General features: G+C 48.4%; 1 protein-coding gene across 1 annotated transcript in view; it reads right to left on the reverse strand.

The window, feature by feature from the left end:
• Positions 1-19,288, reverse strand: part of igf2r (insulin-like growth factor 2 receptor) — a 171,737-nt gene that overhangs the window by 43,429 nt on the left and 109,020 nt on the right. The window contains exons 32-35 of the mRNA XM_060916407.1: positions 18,042-18,173; positions 17,692-17,954; positions 965-1,201; positions 699-749 (exon numbers count right to left, since the gene is read on the reverse strand). Of these exons, the coding sequence (XP_060772390.1) occupies positions 699-749; positions 965-1,201; positions 17,692-17,954; positions 18,042-18,173 (683 nt within the window). The remainder of the gene's footprint in view (positions 1-698; positions 750-964; positions 1,202-17,691; positions 17,955-18,041; positions 18,174-19,288) is intronic.

A 19,288-nucleotide genomic window follows, 5' to 3' on the forward strand; every position in this document is an offset into this window, starting at 1 on the left:
AGATGTTCAGTAAAACCTACAGGTCATTGTACCCGAGACTATATATATATATATATATATATATATATATATATATATATATATATATATATATTTTTTTTTTTATTTCAAGCAAAGGACTGTCTCACACCAAATACTCATTTTGTTTCATTTATTATGGCTTACTGCTTATAGTATTTCTTTTTTTAATGTTGAAACATTTCATTTCATTCTTTTTAAGTCATTTTTGTTCAACAGTATTTCTTTACACATGCCTAAGACTTTTGCACCAATACCATGAGGATTACTGGTACCCATGAATGTGGAGTACAACACGGAGTCATTGTGTTTCTACATTGGCTAGGGTTTATTTTTCCCCTACTATTGAACTTTACTGCCATCTATTGGATTGTAAGATGTATGGTAGAATTGAGTGTAGACTTCCACCAAGGCCAAATCTCGCCACGTTAGCGAAAGTGAAATTAATTTCATGGCTCCGCCCAGTGACTGTGACTCGGATCCGTTCCAAAATTGAAAGGATTCTTTCTTGGCCCATTCTACACCCTTCCACCAATTTTTAAGGAAATCGGGCTAGTAGGTTTCACACAATCCTGCTTAAGGGGGCATAAACAAACCGCACCGAAAACATAACCTCCCTGGCAGAGGTAAAAATTAAAGAAAGTAATACTGCTAGAAGGGAAAAAAGGAGAGATTATTACCTCATCAGTGGTAGGGTTATACTTTGGAGAAGTGGCGGCACGTCCGATGTCCTGTTAGGAGAAAAAAAAAAATCCACAAGGATATTCACGAAGATTTCTTACAACCAGAGAACAGAAAATTAATTTTCACTCCAGCACAAGCTGCTCATAGCAACCCAGAGCAGAGTCAGAAACCTCAAAACGGCAAGTTGTTTTTTTTTTTTTAACCCAAGATCCTCATAAACTGAATGATGCAACCAGATGAAGATGTCAGGGAATAAACTCACAATAGGGTCTCCTTCAGGAGGGTCCATGCACACTGCGGCTCCAGGAGGACACTTGACCCCTGGAATGGGGTTAAGAGGCTGGCAGATGTTAATGTAGAAGACACGTGACGTGTCCTTGTTCTCATCCTTGTTTGCATTCTCGCCTGCGTCTTCATCCGTGGCAGTGTAGTACCCGCTGAGGTGAATCAGAGGACTCAGGTCTATCAGGCTGGTTTTGTTCCAAACGGAGCACCTCACCTAAACACGGATGACACGATTGTATGAGATCGATTGATAAAAGAAAAACTCGTTACATGTGTTAATTTAAAAATATTAACATTTATTACTCAATTAAATTATTTTTGATAATGTTCTGAGAATAAAATGATTTTGGTTAAAAGCTTACATTTCCCATCAAATGTTTTTCATTTTATACCAAGGGTGCCAATAATTCTACTGCAGCCGTGACCTCAGATTGGTTCTAGGCGGTTTCAGCAGTAGTTTTGAGTCGTTACTGATTGCAGATAATAACCCAAGTGTTCCAAGCTGTCATATGCAAAGTGAGCGGTGTCACTGAACGCGATAAAGTTCAGAAACAAGACCTATCATGCTTTAAATATTCTGATTTATTTACAATCTACATTTAATTACATCATCGTCTCTGGAAGGTCACACACAATGTGCGGACATCTGCATTTTGTACTCATTACCTACGTACAAAACGGAGTGTAGCTTATACGCAGAATTTGAACTACCAGTAACGATACTTGTTCAAATATTAACAAAACCTATTACAGATGGAACGAAGAGAGACTCGACACTGATTGGTTGCTAGGAAGTACTAGGTAACCAATAAGAGTCAAGCTTGATTTCATATGACGAGCAAAATGGTTCGACAGACAGGTTTTTTTTTTAAAAACACTGAAATATTACTTTGGAAAAAACAATTCTGTTTGGGTCTGAAGGGCTTAAAGAGCAACTCCAGTGAACTTCATAATCTTAAACAAACAGCATGATGTCATCTTTTAAATTAAACTCATGCCTCATTTCGAGAATACTTTGCAAAAAAAAGTTGAACTTGGCCTCAGATGAACCTCAGACGTGTCACCGTCCATGAGGTCTTAAAGGAACCAGGAGCTGCCCTTGTCCTCATATAAACTCCAGACTACTGAGAGATCGGGAAAAAAAAAAAAAAAAAAAATCAGATCTTGGAAACGTATAGGTTTAGACCTTAGGAGGCAGAGTGAGCTTTCCTGCTTGGCTATAAATGAGAAACTGGAGAACTCTAAGGGGATTTTTATTTTTCCTCATTTCTTCAGTCATGGTTTAATAAATAAACAAACAAATAAATAAATAAATAAAAATGAAACCCCACCCTACTCAATATACAAGGTGTCCCAAAAGCCTGGATCCATGGGCAAGGAAGTTATTTATTTACTTAGATGACTTACCAGATAGAACATTACATCTGAGAACATTTCTTAATGTTCAACTTGTATTCAGTGTATATCAGGCTTGTAGTACTTGAGTCCGACTTGTGCCCTAATTTTAAAGTGCGGATTCTGGACCAATTTAGTTTATTTATTTATTTATTTTTATATGAAAGTACGTCCCTTTACACACTCATCCAGAAGGGTAATTTTGCACAAGGCCATCTGTCTACAGCAGAAAAAAATAAAATAAAACGCATCTGGTAAAATCCCAAGGGAGTCTGGAGCCAGATTCATGACGTTACCTGTGGAAGCGCCAGCAGGCTGCGAGAGCTTTGCACGGTTTCAGTGCACAGCCTGTGTAGACCAAGCGCTCCCATTTCTCTCTCATTGTCCGGTCTTTTGGGAAACGATGAGTACTAATCCAATCAAGATTGGTGTTGCTACACCCTCCTATGATACATCTGTTAACCATTTTAATAATTACGCGATAACGTTGAAGAAATTTGCAGAAAACCACCAGGTCGTTTTCTCATAAACCAGCGCTGACGTAGGATTCAGAAGGAGGCGTACCGCACGTGACGTCATGAAAATCAACGTTTGCCAGGAAATCCAAATGCAAAGTTTTTTCAGAGACGGACCAATTCGCCTCAAATGGCTTGATTTCAACTGAATTTTTCTGGTATTGCGCAAGGTAAAAAAAAAAAAATTGCACAAAATGTGACAGATATTTGACCAAAGTTTAATATAAAATAGGAGAATTACATTGATCTCGGGGCGGCACGGTGGTGTAGTGGTTAGCGCTGTCGCCTCACAGCAAGAAGGTCCTGGGTTCGAGCCCCGGGGCCGGCGAGGGCCTTTCTGTGTGGAGTTTGCATGTTCTCCCTGTGTCCGCATGGGTTTCCTCCGGGTGCTCCGGTTTCCCCCACAGTCCAAAGACATGCAGGTTAGGTTAACTGGTGACTCTAAATTGACCGTAGGTGTGAATGGTTGTGTGTGTCTATGTGTCAGCCCTGTGATGACCTGGCGACTTGTCCAGGGTGTACCCCGCCTTTCGCCCGTAGTCAGCTGGGATAGGCTCCAGCTTGCCTGCGACCCTGTAGAAGGATAAAGCGGCTTGAGATAATGAGATGAGACATTGATCTCGCTCCTGAATTTACCCGTGATGTGCACTTTGACTCATGACTTGACTTAGACTTGAGCACCGATGACTCGGACTCGTGCATTAACTGCATTCAGACTCAAACTGGAGACGAGGACTCTGATTTTTTTTTTTCTATTTTTTCCAACATACCATAATACTTTGGCGTAAGATATTTATATCTACATTAATTTTTATACTAATTTCGTGCAAGAGAATGCACATTCACCTGTTCATACATCATGTTCAGGAACAAACTAACTTTAACAGCGCTAAAATGCCTGGAGAGAACGCGCCTAGGATTGTCCGCTTTGCTTATTCAGACTTCTCATGCAGTAGGAAAAAATGCACGGCTATGTGTTCCACATGTAGAAGAACTATCGACGGGGACAACTTCGAACCTCAATCGTCATTTGGCGAGACTCCACCCAGAGAAATAAGTGACATGCTATGTTCACTGCTCTGTTGATAGTGGGTGGGGCTTGCTTGCTGAGCAATGAACTAGCTAGTGTTAACCCGCTCTCATGGTATTTGCTCTGTTGATAGTGGGCGGAGCTTGATGAGCGATGAACAAGCTTTTAGGCCCTGTCCACACGGCAACGGATTCAGGTGACTCCGATACAATTGCTTATCGTTTAGGCCTGGCGTCCACACGGCACCGGCGTTTTGGGTGCCCAAAACGCAATCTTTTTGAGAACGGGTTCCAGAGTGGAAAGATCTGGAAACGTTGCCGTTGTGAAGTCGTCTGGATGAGTAGAACGGATTTGTTTACGTCACAACCACATGACTGTGAGTGCTTCACGCCGGGTAGAAGTGTAACGAAGATCACCAGGAAAAAGCCTTACAGAGCACTAGTGAGAGTGAAACACGAGCTTGGATATTATTATTATTATTATTATGTTCAGTGTTAGTTCACAGTAGTAATGCAAGAAGCAGAATAGTGACAGTAATAGTGAAGCAAAAACATGCAATTGTACAAACACTGCAGCTCTACAGCAAAATATTCGTTTATGAAATGGTCTGATTCTTAACACCAGTAGTGCCAATGATCTTCTCATTGCGATGCGAGTTGTCAACAAATCCTATAACTTGGTTCATGAAACGCGCTTACAAAATATTTTCACTGTGAATATTTATTGTGTAATGGTGCAAAGTGAGAGAGAGAGACTCTGCCCTTAGGGCAGAGTCAATCCCGCCAGCAAAAATAGGGAAAAAAAAAGGAGCGATCTCACCTCTTCAGATGTTGATTTAAGTCCGACAATACATTCCTCAAAAAGGGCGTAGAGGAGCAAATTAATCCATCAACGTGTAATAGTGTAGCATTCAATTTATTCCGGACCATTAAAGACGCTGCCTTCCGCGTAGAATCATACGTCATCCTCGCCGCCATATTGGATAGGTCAAAGCGGAGAATAAAGATTCATGTGCTGCCTTTAACTGTACCAACAGGTTTACCGTCCAAACGAGATCACATGGGATTACCTTTCACAGGTGAGAAACAACAAATTAATCCATCAACGTGTAGTATTCAATTTATTCCGGACCATTAAAGACGCTGCCTTCCGCGTAGAATCATACGTCATCCTCGCCGCCATATTGGATAGGTCAAAGCGGAGAATAAAGATTAGCTGCGTTTAACTGTACCAACAGGTTTGCCGTCCAAACGAGATCACATGGGATTACCTTTCACAGGTGAGACTGGAAAAATACTTTTCACTGTATTTGGTCATTATAATATAATTTTACGAACAGATTTTCCTGACTTTGTGGCTAATATGAAGTCTCGCGCATAATAGTTTATGCGCATGCGTCCTTACTTCTTCTATTGTTCTGGTGTCTCCGAAGGGACCGTCTTACAGCGCCCCTAGAGGTGTGGCATGTGTATTGCATCGTTTTCAGCAAGCGTTGCGTTGCCATATGGACCTGATATTTTAATGATTGTTGCCCATTTGGACGTGATGTTATTTAAAAATATATCTCGTTGCCGTTGTCATGTGGATGTAGCCTATTAACTGAAATGGGGCAGTTGAGCAGGAACGTTAGTCCAACACAGTAGCAGAGACGCTTTCACATAAAAGCAGCAACAGCTACCGTCAAATGGTCCGGGTGGAGTCTTGTTCTCGGATTCGACTCGAAATTTTCTTTAATGACTCGGACTTGAACACTGCGGACTCGAGGTTTAGTGACTCAACTGCAACACTGGCATATACACAACGGTCACAAAGTCCAAGTCCGTTAATTTCAGCATCTCTTGCAATATCTGCATTTAAATGAAGGAATTAATAAATGCTGAGGATTCCAGACTTTCAGGACATGCTGTATAGCTTTTTGTAAGGTGTTGCACACAAGGCTGCGGGTTCTGAATGTCATGAAACAGATCTTTACATTTCAGGCATTTAGCAGACGCTCTTATCCAGCGCGACGTACAACCCCAATTCCAAAAAAGTTGGGACAAAGTACAAATCTCATCTCATTATCTCTAGCCGCTTTATCCTGTTCTACAGGATCGCAGGCAAGCTGGAGCCTATCCCAGCTGACTACGGGCGAAAGGCGGGGTACACCCTGGACAAGTCGCCAGGTCATCACAGGGCTGACACATAGACAACCATTCACACTCACATTCACACCTACGGTCAATTTAGAGTCACCAGTTAACCTAACCTGCATGTCTTTGGACTGTGGGGGAAACCGGAGCACCCGGAGGAAACCCACGCGGACACGGGGAGAACATGCAAACTCCGCACAGAAAGGCCCTCGCCGGCCACGGGGCTCAAACCCGGACCTTCTTGCTGTGAGGTGACAGCGCTAACCACCGTGCCACCCCTACAAAGTACAAATTGTAAATAAAAACAGAATGCAATGATGAAGTTTCAAAATTCCATATTTTATTCAGAATAGCACATAGATGACATATCAAATGTTTAAACTGAGAAAATGTATCATTTAAAGAGAAAAATTAGGTGATTTTAAATTTCATGACAACACATCTCAAAAAAGTTAGGACAAGGCCAGGTTTCCCACTGTGAGACATCCGCTTTTCTCTTTACAACAGTCTGTAAACGTCTGGGGACTGAGGAGACAAGTTGCTCAAGTTTAGGGATAGGAATGTTAACCCATTCTTGTCTAATGTAGGATTCTAGTTGCTCAACTGTCTTAGGTCTTTTTTGTCGTATCTTCCATTTTATGATGCGCCAAATGTTTTCTATGGGTGAAAGATCTGGACTGCAGGCTGGCCAGTTCAGTACCCGGACCCTTCTTCTATGCAGCCATGATGCTGTAATTGATGCAGTATGTGGTTTGGCATTGTCATGTTGGAAAATGCAAGGAGAAAAGAGATGTCGTCTGGATAGGAGCATATGTTGCTCTAGAACCTGGATATACCTTTCAGCATTGATGGTGTCTTTCCAGATGTGCCCATGCCACACGCACTAATGCAACCCCATACCATCAGAGATGCAGGCTTCTGAACTGAGCGCTGATAACAACTTGGGTCGTCCTTCTCCTCTTTAGTCCGAATGACACAGCGTCCCTCATTTCCATAAAGAACTTCAAATTTTGATTCGTCTGACCACAGAACAGTTCTATTTCGTTTCTCCTGACCGCCAGAGGCGGTGCTTTCAGCACATGGATATCCATCACACGAACGTGCAGGTCGAGTAATAGTAACAACAAAGTCACGTGTGACCTGGGTGACGTCACCCCGTGACCCCGGCATAAAAGACCGGTAAACCCAGGAAGTGACCTCTTGCATCTTCTCGCGTTTGCAGGTTGCGAGTTGGAAATTGGACAAACGCGTGTTAGTTTCGTTACCCGTAGGGTTGGGGCTGTGCTTACGCATCCTCCAAGAAACTGCGTTAAGTCCACCAATTCTTTTCTCTTGTCGCTATATTCGTTGATTTGTTACTCCGTTAAGCTGAGCGCTCTCGCTCGGTGGAGCTAGCTGATTAGCTCTCCGAGGCGTGTCCTCGCCGCTGAAGGCCGGCTTGTTTTCGTTCAGGTAAGCGGTTTTCATTCATTTAAACTAAAGCGGCGTTTCTTGCCGCTGTTATCAGTTCTGTGGCGCACGGCGCCTATCCTTGTTAATATTATCAACCGCTTTGTTTTGTGTAGTCTTGTCTCCGGCCTGCTCACGGGCCGGCTGCCTTGTGTGTTGTATTTGTATTGCTGTTACTCCGTTAAGCTGAGCGCTCTCGCTCGGTGGAGCTAGCTGATTAGCCCTCCGAGGCGTGTCCTCGCCGCTGAAGGCCGGCTTGCTTTCGTTCAGGTAAGCGGTTTTCATTCATTTAAATTAAAGCGGTGTTTCTCGCCGCTGTTATCAGTTCTGTGGCGCACGGCGCCTATCCTTGTTAATATTATCAACCGCTTTGTTTTGTGTAGTCTTGTCTCCGGCCTGCTCACGGGCCGGCTGTCTTGTGTGTTGTATTTGTATTGCTGTTACTCCGTTAAGCTGAGCGCTCTCGCTCGGTGGAGCTAGCTGATTAGCCCTCCGAGGCGTGTCCTCGCCGCTGAAGGCCGGCTTGCTTTCGTTCAGGTAAGCGGTTTTCATTCATTTAAATTAAAGCGGTGTTTCTCGCCGCTGTTATCAGTTCTGTGGCGCACGGCGCCTATCCTTGTTAATATTATCAACCGCTTTGTTTTGTGTAGTCTTGTCTCCGGCCTGCTCACGGGCCGGTTGTCTTGTGTGTTGTATTTGTATTGCTGTTACTCCGTTAAGCTGAGCGCTCTCGCTCGGTGGAGTTAGCTGACTAGCCCTCCAGGGCGTGTCCTCGCCGCTGGAGGCCAGCTTGCTTTCGTTCAGGTAAGCGGTTTTCATTCATTTAAATTAAAGCGGTGTTTCTCGCCGCTGTTATCAGTTCTGTGGCGCTCGGCGCCTATCCTTGTTAATATTATCGACCGCCTTATTTTGTGTAGCCTTGTCTCCGGCCTGCTCACGGGCCGGCTGTCTTGTGTGTTGTATTCGTATTGTTTGTTACTCCGTTAAGCTGAGTGTTCTCGCTCGGTGGAATTAGCTGACTAGCCCTCCGAGGCGGTGTTCTCGCCGCTGGAGGCCGGCTTGTTGCCGCTTAGGTAAGCGGTTTTCATTCATTTAAATTAAAGCGGTGTTTCTCGCCGCTGTGGCGCACGGCGCCTATCCTTGTTAATATTCCCGACCACGGGTGTGTTCGCCCGGTCGTTTTTCATTGCCGCCTGATTGTTTATTTTGGGATACTTGCTTGGGGTGTTCTCGCCCTATTTTTTAAGTTCCCTTCTGCCAGCCAGGTGTCATGGACCTATTCTCTCGCTGCGCCAACTGCCGGGCCCCCCTCGAGCCGGAGGACGGCCACCACGAGTGCCCCTCGTGCCTGGGTATTGATCACCTGCGGCAGGGGCTGACGGACATGGCCTGCGCAGACTGCATGTGCCTGAGTGTGGCTGCGCGGCCCGCCAGGCTGGCTCGGTTGGATCCTCCGTCTGACATCCCCCGGGCCTCGGGGGGACAGGACATGGTGCCGGCTGCAGCAGCGGGGCCCAGCAAGCGCCGTGGGGCTCCCCCACGCGTCTCCGCTTCTAAGGCGAAAAAGAAGCGCTCGGACGATTTGGCTCGGAAGGTGGAGGTGATGTCCACCGAGCTGGAGGAGATGAAGGCCCTGCTGGCGAATCTCCAGCCTCCGCCACAGGGCAGCAGTGTTCCCGCAGCCACCCCTTCTGCCTGGCAGCCCGACCATTCACCATCACCACCGCTTCTGTCACCGGCCGTTGATGCACGCGGCCTGGATGAACTGTCGATCCGGGCGTCGGAGAGCTTTGACTGCGGTGGGTCTGTTGGTCACGACCCCACCTCTCCGGCCGGTTCCCAGGCCACCAGCCATGGCACCGCGTCAGCGTCGGAAGGCGGACGCTCATCCATCCAGCCAATGCTGAGGGCTGCATTGGCCCGTCTGGGGTTGGACACGCCCCCGGTGGCCCAGCATCAGAGCGCTTTCTTCAGAGGTTCCACACAGCCTTCCTCGTTGTCTGTTCCGCCCTCGGCCCCATACATCGAGGAGTTACAGAGGTGTTGGGCGGACCCTAGACGCCTTTCCCACCTCCCTAGTGACTGCAGGGCCCTGGCAGCAATGCAGGACGCCCCTACCTACGGCCTCCAGCAGATGCCCAACATCGAGCCCTCCGTGGCTGCCCTCGTCCTTTCGCCCAACGAGGCTCTGCGGCCTGACGCCCGATGCCCCCGCACCCAATGCCGTGCGACCGACGACCTCATCGTGCGGGGATACGACACGGCGGCACGAATGGGTCGTATTGACAATTCCATGTCCCATCTGCTGCTGGCCCTCGCCCAGACGCTGGAGGGGACAAGCGCGGCATCACGGGAGCTGTGCGACGCGGCTCTCCAGGCCTTTGCCTACTCGCCGCGGGAACTGGGCCGGCTGATGTCGTATCTCACCCTCGCCCGCCGGCAGATATGGCTGGCACAGTCCCCTCTGGCCGAGCCCGACCGCCGTGCGCTGCGCTCTCTCCCTGTTGTCCCCGGGGAGCTGTTTGGCGAGGCCGCTCAGCAAGCCCTGGACCGGAGTGCCCAGGTCGTCCAGGCGCGGCGGCAGTTCGCTGGCCTCCGCCAGGGCCTCCGCCAGGTCCACCGCCATGGCAATACTGCCCAGTCCTCCAGGGGGCCCACACCGACTCTGTCTCGGCCACGCACCCGCCAGGAGACCAGACGGGTTGATGACTTTCGTCGCCCCACCACCTCCCGGACCCGCGGTGCCGCCCCCTACACCCAGTCCGCTCCTCGTCGCCCCCATGGTGACCGACGGGGGCGCTCTGGACGGCGCTGACATCAGCGCGCCAGCGGTCGGCCGCTTCTCCAGCGAACAGCTCCAAAGCTGGAAAGCATTGACCCCAGACCCCTGGGTGCTGGTGACCCTCGCCGAGGGTTACCGCATCCAGTTCTGCCGCCGACCGCCGCGTTTTCATGGGGTCAAACACACCACCGTGAGCCATCCGGGGAAGTCCCTCGTCCTCCGGCAGGAAATCTCCACCCTCCTGGAGAAAGGAGCAATCTCTCCCGTCGACAGGCAGAGACAGCAAGGTGGGTTCTACTCCAGGTATTTTCTGGTTCCGAAGAAGGACGGCGGTATCCGCCCGATCCTCGACCTGAGGTCCCTCAACTCCCACTTGAAGACCATGAGATTCCGCATGCTGCGTACAGTGGATGTCTTACACCACATCCAGGCGGGCGACTGGTTTGCCACCATCGACCTGAAAGACGCCTACTTCCATGTTCCCATTGCGCCACACCACAGGCAGTTCCTGCGGTTTGCCTTCGAGGGCCAGGTTTTCGAGTTCAATGTTCTGCCCTTTGGGATATCGCTGGCACCCCGTGTGTTCACCAGGTGTGTGGCAGCGGCATTGGCACCACTTCAGGCAAGGGGTTTGCGTGTCCTGCCTTACCTGGACGACTGGCTCGTCTGTTCACGGTCAGCAGCTCAGGCCCGCACCGACATCGCGACTGTGCTCTCACATGTCGCAGAGCTGGGGCTCAGGGTGAATTACAAGAAGAGCTCGCTGGTGCCCAGCCAGGAGACGACTTTCTTGGGCATGCACCTGGACTCGAGGTCGTTGATGGCAACCCCCTCCCAGACCAGGATCCACAACATCCGCCTGCTGCTTGGCCGCTTCGGACGGGGCAGGTCACTCGCCCTGAAGACCTTTCAGCGCCTGCTGGGCATGCTTACGGCAGCCTCCTCTCTGGTCCCGCTGGGACTCCTGGACTTACGCCCGCTTCAGAGGTGGCTCAGCGATCTCCACCTCCACCCGGTGCTGCACGGGCACAGGCTCGTGAAGGCGACGGATACCTTTTTCAGGCTCCTCCGTCCATGGAGGAGGAGGGCTTACCTTCTGCGGGGTATTCCGCTGGCGGCTATCCCCTCCCGGAGGGAGGTCATCACCACGGATGCTTCCCTGGGAGGCTGGGGTGCAGTCTGGCAATGCCGGACCGTCAGAGGCCACTGGAGTCCAGGGCAGCGACAGCAGCACATCAACGTGCTGGAGCTACGGGCTGTATTCGTCGGCCTACAGCACTTCCTCCCAGGCCTGGCCGGCAGACACGTTCTGGTGCGGACGGACAACGCTACGGTAGTGTACTACATCAACCACCAGGGAGGCACCAAGTCCCTTCAGTGCTTGGAAGTGGCCGGCCAACTTCTGCGGTGGGCCCATCGACATCTCCTGAGCCTGCGTGCCATGTACTTGCCAGGCACCGCCAACAGGGCAGCGGATCTGCTGTCCCGCCAGGACCCCGATCCCGGGGAATGGAGACTCAACCCAGCGGTGGTTCTCACCATCTGGGAACGTTTTGGCAGGGCAGAGGTGGACCTCTTTGCCTGCCAGGAGTCGACACACTGCCCTCTGTGGTTCAGCCTCCACAGCCCCAGCTCCCTGGGCCAGGATGCGCTGGCGCATGCTTGGCCGAGGCAACTGCTGTATGCCTTCCCCCCTCTGCCGCTGATTGTGCCAACCCTACACAGGGTTGCGATGGACCACCACGGGCTGCTGCTTGTCGCCCCTCGGTGGCCGGGCCGAGTGTGGTTTCCCAAGTTGCTGCAACTTCTGAACGGCGACCCCTGGTGCCTGCCAGTGAGGATGGACCTGCTATCACAGCTGGGAGGGCAGATCTGGCACCCGGATCCAGCCCGTCTGCAGCTCTGGGTGTGGCCGCTGAAGGGCCGGACCCCCTGCTAGGTCTTTGCGAGCCGGCAGTGGTCAACACCATTGCAAGCTCTCGGGCACCCTCCACCAATGCCCTCTACGCCAACAGATGGAGGCTTTTCTCCAACTGGTGCTTAACTCGGGGGGAGGAGCCTACATGCTGCCCCCTGCCGACCATTCTACTGTTCCTCCAGTCTCTGTTTGATAAGGGTCTTACTCCTGCCACCATCAAGGTCTATGCAGCTGCCATCTCTGCTCAGCATGCCAGAGTTGGGGGAAGGACCGTGGGGTCCCACCCCTTGGTGGCACGTTTTTTGAAGGGTGCTCTCCGGTTGAGACCCCCCCGACGGAGCCGGGTACCCACATGGGATCTTCACTTGGTGCTGCAGGCTCTCTGCGACGCACCGTTTGAGCCCCTGCTCACGGCAGACATTTCATGGCTCTCCCTGAAGACTGCTTTTCTTCTGGCCATTACATTGACGAGGCGCGTCGGGGAATTACACGCGCTGTCAGTCAGTGGGGAGTGCCTGCAGTGGCACTCCGGCGACAGTGGGGTCACCCTGTGGCCTAACCCCTCTTTCCTCCCGAAGACCCTCTCTGCTACCTTCGTCAACCAGCCCCTTAGCCTTGCGGCATTCTAGGCGGGCCATGGTGAGAGGTCGGAACTTTTGTGCCCAGTTCGCGCCCTCAGGGTGTACGTGTCCCGTACAGAGGGCTTCCGTAGGAGCGACGCCCTGTTCCTGTGCCACACAGGGCCAAGGAAGGGCCTGGCGCTCTCTAAGCAGAGGCTATCCAAGTGGATAGTCGAGGCCATATTACATGCCTACAGGCACAGTGGCTCCCCGATTCCTCCGGCTGTCAGGGCGCACTCTGCACGGGGCGTGGTGGCCTCATGGGCATCACTGAAGGGTGTGCCCCTTTCAGACATATGCAGCGCAGCCTCCTGGGCTTCCAGCTGCACCTTCACCAGGTTTTACCGTCTTAATGTCGTCCCACATAATCCTGTGGCGACGGCTGTCATTCCAGGCCCGTCGCAGCAGCACTGAGTACAGGTAGGCACTCCTCATGACCTGGTTGGTATTAGTCATCCATGTGCTGAAAGCACCGCCTCTGGCGGTCAGGAGAAACGAAATAGAACGAGGGTTATGTATATAACCGGGGTTCTATGAGTTTCGGATGACCGCCAGAGCTTGGCAGTCACTCGGAGTGTACACGAGAAGATTTGCCAAGAGGTCACTTCCTGGGTTTACCGGTCTTTTATGCCGGGGTCACGGGGTGACGTCACCCAGGTCACACGTGACTTTGTTGTTACTATTACTCGACCTGCACGTTCGTGTGATGGATATCCATGTGCTGAAAGCACCGCCTCTGGCGGTCATCCGAAACTCATAGAACCGCGGTTATATACATAACCCTCGTTTTCCACTTTGCCACAGTCCATTTTAAATGAGCCTTGGCCCAGAGAAGACGTCTGCGCTTCTGGATCGTGTTTAGATACGGCTTTTTCTTTGAACTATAGAGTTTTAGCTGGCAACGGCGGATGGCACTGTGAATTATGTTCACAGATAATGTTCTCTGGAAATATTCCTGAGCCCATTTTGTGATTTCCAATACAGAAGGATGCCTGTATGTGATGCAGTGCCGTCTAAGGGCCCAAAGATCACGGGCACCCAGTATGGTTTTCTGGCCTTGACCCTTACGCTCAGAGATTCTTCCAGATTCTCTGAATCTTTTGATGATATTATGCACTATAGATGATGATATGTTCAAACTCTTTGCAATTTTACACTGTCGAACTCCTTTCTGATATTGCTCCACTATTTATCAGCGCAGAATTAGGGGGATTGGTGATCCTCTTCCCATCTTTACTTCTGAGAGCCGCTGCCACTCCAAGATGCTCTTTTCATACCCAGTCATGTTAATGACCTATTGCCAATTGACCTACTGAGTTGCAGTTTGGTTCTCCAGCTGTTCCTTTTTTGTACCTTTAACTTTTCCAGCCTCTTATTGCCCCTGTCCCAACTTTTTTGAGATGTGTTGCTGTCATGAAATTTCAAATGAGCCAATATTTGGCATGAAATTTCAAAATGTCTCACTTTCGACATTTGATATGTTGTCTATGTTCTATTGTGAATACAATATCAGTTTTTGAGATTTGTAAATTATTGCATTCCGTTTTTATTTACAATTTGTACTTTGTCCCAACTTTTTTGGAATCGGGGTTGTACAAAATACCCAGAGCAGCCTGGGGAGTAGGTGCTACGGTTAGTTAGTTATTCCTGCTGGTTCAAGGAATCGAACCAGCAACCTTTTGGTCCCAAAGCTGCTTCTCTAACCTTTCGGCCATCACGTCCCCATATACAGTACAGTGCAGTGTGGAATGTTGAATGTGAGAGTTTTTATTTACATTTTTGGATTTACTTTTAAACCAGAAGTACATTGGCGTCAAAATTTCTCAAATTGTGTCAAGACCACATTATCTCATCTCATTTTCTTCTGCTTTATCCGGGGCTGGGTCGCGGAGGCAGCAGTCTGAGCATGGAAGCCCAAACTTCCCTCTCCCCAGACACCTCGGCCAGCTCCTCGGGAAGAACACCGAGGCGTTCCCAGGCCAGCCAAGAGACATAGTCCCTCCAGCGTGTCCTGGGTCTTCCCCGGGGCCTCCTCCCGGGGGGACATGCCTGGAACACCTCCCCAAGGAGGTGTCCAGGAGGCATCCGAAAGAGATGCCCGAGCCACCTCAGCTGATTCCTCTCGATGTGGAGGAGCAGCGGCTCTACTCCAAGCTCCTCCCAAGTGACTGTGCTTCTCACCCTATTTCTAAGGGAGTGCCCAGCCACCCTGTGAAGGAAACTCATTTCGGCCACTTGTATCCGCGATCTTGTTCTTTCGGTCATTACCCAAAGCTCATGACCATAGGTGAGAGTCGGAACGAAGATCGACCGGTAAATCGAGAGCTTTGCCTTTTGGCTCAGTTCCTTCTTCACCACGATGGACTGGTAAAGCGACCGCATCACTGCGGAGGCTGCACCGATCCGCCTGTCGATCTCACGCTCCATCCTTCCCTCACTCGTGAACAAGATCCCGAGATACTTAAACTCCTCCACTTGAGGCAGGACTTCTCCACCAATATGAAGAGGGCAAGCCACCCTTTTCCGGTCGAGAACCATGGACTCGGACTTGGAAGTGCTGATTCTCATCCCAGCCGCTTCACACTCGACTGCAAACCGCCCCAGTGCATGCTGAAGGTCCTGGCTTGAAGAAGCCAACAGGACATCATCCACAAAAAGCAGAGATGAAATCCTGTGGTTCCCAAACAGGATTCCCTCCGGCCCCTGGCTGCACCTAGAAATTCTGTCCATAAAAATTATGAACAGAACCGGTGACAAAGGGCAGCCCTGCCGGAGTCCAACATGCACTGGGAACAGGTCTGACTTACTGCTGGCAATGCGAACCAGACTCCTGCTCCGTTCGTACAGGGACCGGACAGCCCTTAGCAAAGAGCCCCGAACCCCATACTCCCGAAGCACCCTCCACAGGACACCACGAGGGACACGGTCAAATGCCTTCTCCAGATCCACAAAGCACATGTGGACTGGTTGTTTTTTTTTTTTTAAACAGCTAATGTGGTCTTCTCCCAAGACCACATAAGCTTTTTAAAAATCCAAAACCAAGGGTATTTATTTTTTAAACATATCTATTCTATACATATAACCAATAACCTATGCAACAAGATGGTCATTCTTTCTTGCAGAATAATCCTATGATAAGGAACAGCCGGCACCGTGGGATAAGGGTGTGACGTTGAAGAGTGATATCAATGTGGATGGCTCGCAAAAGCACCAACTCAGTTCAGCTGACGAAATTGTTTTGAAAGCAGTGCCAGAATGCTTGGGCGCTTGCATTTCTGACGCATAGGACTAGGAAATTCACAAGTTGCATTTTTCATACGAGCTCCATCCGGGACATGGAGAACGAAAACCGTGACGTAAATCTCTACATGTCGCTCGTGAGGAAATCGATGAATTGTTTTGATAAATTTGGGCACTTTTTGTTTGTGAATGTGTCGATATAATAAAAAGAAAAATCACACACTGGCTCGAAGATATGAAGTTTATCTTCTCGTGTTGAAAAACTCACATTTTTCATCTGAAATACATAGCGGATCTGAGGGACATATTTAAATAATATTGGCTGGCGTTGAGTGGTATATCAGATATATTCCATTCAGCTAGCATGATAGTTGAAGTAACTGAATGGAATATATCTGATATAGCACGAAAAAAACCCCAGCCAATATTATTATTATACACATTCCTTTCAGGTGTTCAGCACATCTTTCTCTTTGAAAATTCTCTCAAAGTCTTCCGTATTTAACAAAGCAAACCTGACAGCCATGTTTGTTTAGAAATTGTCCCAGTCGCTCGCTAGTACGCAAGTTTTACGTCTCCGACGTGTGACATCACATCGTCTTGACAACCATGCAATATCGTAAACCGTATTCAACACTCATTCTCCATTGGGTAGCGTGACATATGTAGTAAAGCGATATGCTAACAATATTGCATGCTATCAAATCAAATGAATGAAACCCGCTAGAAGGGAATAGAACACGTTTTTATTCCATCGAAAAAGTGTCCTGTATGGATAAGTCCTGATATTTCACGCCAATGATGTCACTCCCACTGCTTTCCTGCTGACTAGACGCGCGTTGTCAAAATGGCGAACCGGTTCGAAATTTAAATTCTTTTGATTAATTTGCATTTTTTTTTTTTGCGGATGTGTCCATATAACGTAAAGAGCGTTACACGGTGGCGCAAAGATATGACGTTTATCTTCTCATGTTGAAAATATTTACACTCGTCTGCTTCGCTTACTTGTGATTCACCACTCGAAGATAAACTTCACATCTTCGCGCAACCGTTTAATATTGTGTTATACGTCACACTTCTGGTTGCGGAATGCCGGTATGCTGGGTAAACATACATGCTTTATTTGATTCATTATAAACAACCAAAGTGGGAATATTAAGGAGCCTTCTTTCCAGCAATACTGCAGAATATCTGCGTTACATATAGCATGCAAGTGGTCCCTATGATACAGGTCAGAAGTGAATGGACGACTTGCTAGTTTGGTTATAATGCGATAATGTTTCTGCAAGTATCCCATTTCAATTTTTTTTTTTGTGGGCCGAGTGAAACGAGCAGACCTTGAGGTTGACATGTATTTCACATCAACTATGCTGTACAGATAAGGGTTATTATAGATTTAAAAAAAAAAAGAAAAAAAAAGGTGCTCTGAGAGCACAATATCCCCCACTGGCAACTATGCCATAACTCTGCTAAAATGTGACCGAATTGAACAAAATTATGTGTAGTACCGACGTACACCAAAGCCTTTTGCCAAGTTTCATGAAATAAAACTTGTGGGGGATAAAAAAAAAAAAAAGTATATCAGGTTAACATCTAATACAGCTAACAACTCTCCTGTCATACCTGTTGTTCGCAGACCAGCGATGTGTGCCAGGAAAAAAAGTGAGTGCACGTGTCCTTGTCCGAGTCGACCAGTACGGGCTTGCTGGTTTCGCCTCCTTCAGACTTGCAGATGAAGCTGATGATGCTCTTGTGTTTGAGCGACGGATTGGCTGCACAGACGTCTCCGCCCTCGTAGGTCAGCTCCACCACCTGGTCCTTGTAGACCAGCTTCTTGTTAGATTTTCCTCCATTCACAGCTTCGCTACTGTCTTTAATACACACTCCTGCAGTTACAAACCAGAACATCAGAACCGAACAGGGAACCAAGGTAACAGTTTTGCTCAAACAAGAGGCAGGTTTTGGGGTGTCACCTGCTTCTGATGCACAGCCCGCGTTCTTTATGGGACCACAGATATTGAGGCGATACATCTTCCTTACGTCTACGCTGTGATACACCGTATAACCACCTTCCCGAGTGAGTGAGTTCAGGTCAAACAGATACCCTGTGGAGAGAAGGCACATGGATGATTTCAATCACTAACGAACCAGACTTGCGTGAAATGCCTGGAAACATAGCGATGTTGTAACTCAGCCAGGGCTCGACATTAAGGACTGCCCGATTGCCCAGGGCAAGTGAAAAATGCATTCGGGCAAGTGGGATATGTCCCCGACGTGCCCAACCGGGCAACTTGGAATGAGCATATATTACGAACTAGCACCACAAAAATGAGGCTTTTTGATCTTTTATTTCAGTTCCTAAAAGCGTCCCTCACTACGTATGCGCCATTATGTCTTGGCTGTTTTCTTAGTCTCGGTTTCATTTACTGCTTTGAAAGTTATTTTATATACCCCCGCTGTTGTAGTATGGTACCCATACTGTTTATAGACCCCTTGCGCATGACGTCACATGTCACGGGATAATTACAGCCGGGGTCAGACAGACACCGTCTTTCATGCAAACAAGGCTTAATCTGTCTTCGATATGGCTAATTTTTGCGCTGTTTTTGCTCGTTCAAACAGAGAAATAGATAAAAAGGCATTACCGTCTCCCCGCTATCAAGAAAAACGTTAACAAATACAAGCAAATGCTTCAAGAACAACGAGGAAATGAGCGGTTAAAGAATACGAAAAGAGGACCTCAGCCGGAAAACTCCAGAGAAATTCACGATGGTATTTAAAATGAATTTTACAAAAACAGAAAGTCAGAAGTGAGGATGGAAGAGTTTGCTTAAGAATCTCTCTTTTTTTTTTTTCTTCCCTGCTCGCATTCGAGTTAGCTCCTTCATGAAAGGGTTTGAATTTCTTACAGGTGAAGCCGCTTCCTTATTCGGCACAGAAAACCCAGATTGGTTTCAAACAACTCGGGCATAAAAACTCAACAAAGAGTGACGTGCGCGATAAATCCTGAAAGAACAGAACAGATTAAGAGCAGAGAGAGCTGGAGCTTTATTTCTGTTATCAGAAGAACCTAGTCCTGTGCAAAATATTTATACATCTGGTTTTGTTTTTTTTTTAAATATCATCCACCTCTAGGTTTATTTAAAAAAACAAAAACAATCCCACACTGTGTCATGACAGACCGGCTGCACTGATTTAGTTACAGGTTGCCAGGTCTGTA

Source organism: Neoarius graeffei, chromosome 3 (assembly GCF_027579695.1).
Source record: "Neoarius graeffei isolate fNeoGra1 chromosome 3, fNeoGra1.pri, whole genome shotgun sequence".
Classification (NCBI taxonomy): Eukaryota; Metazoa; Chordata; class Actinopteri; order Siluriformes; family Ariidae; genus Neoarius; species Neoarius graeffei.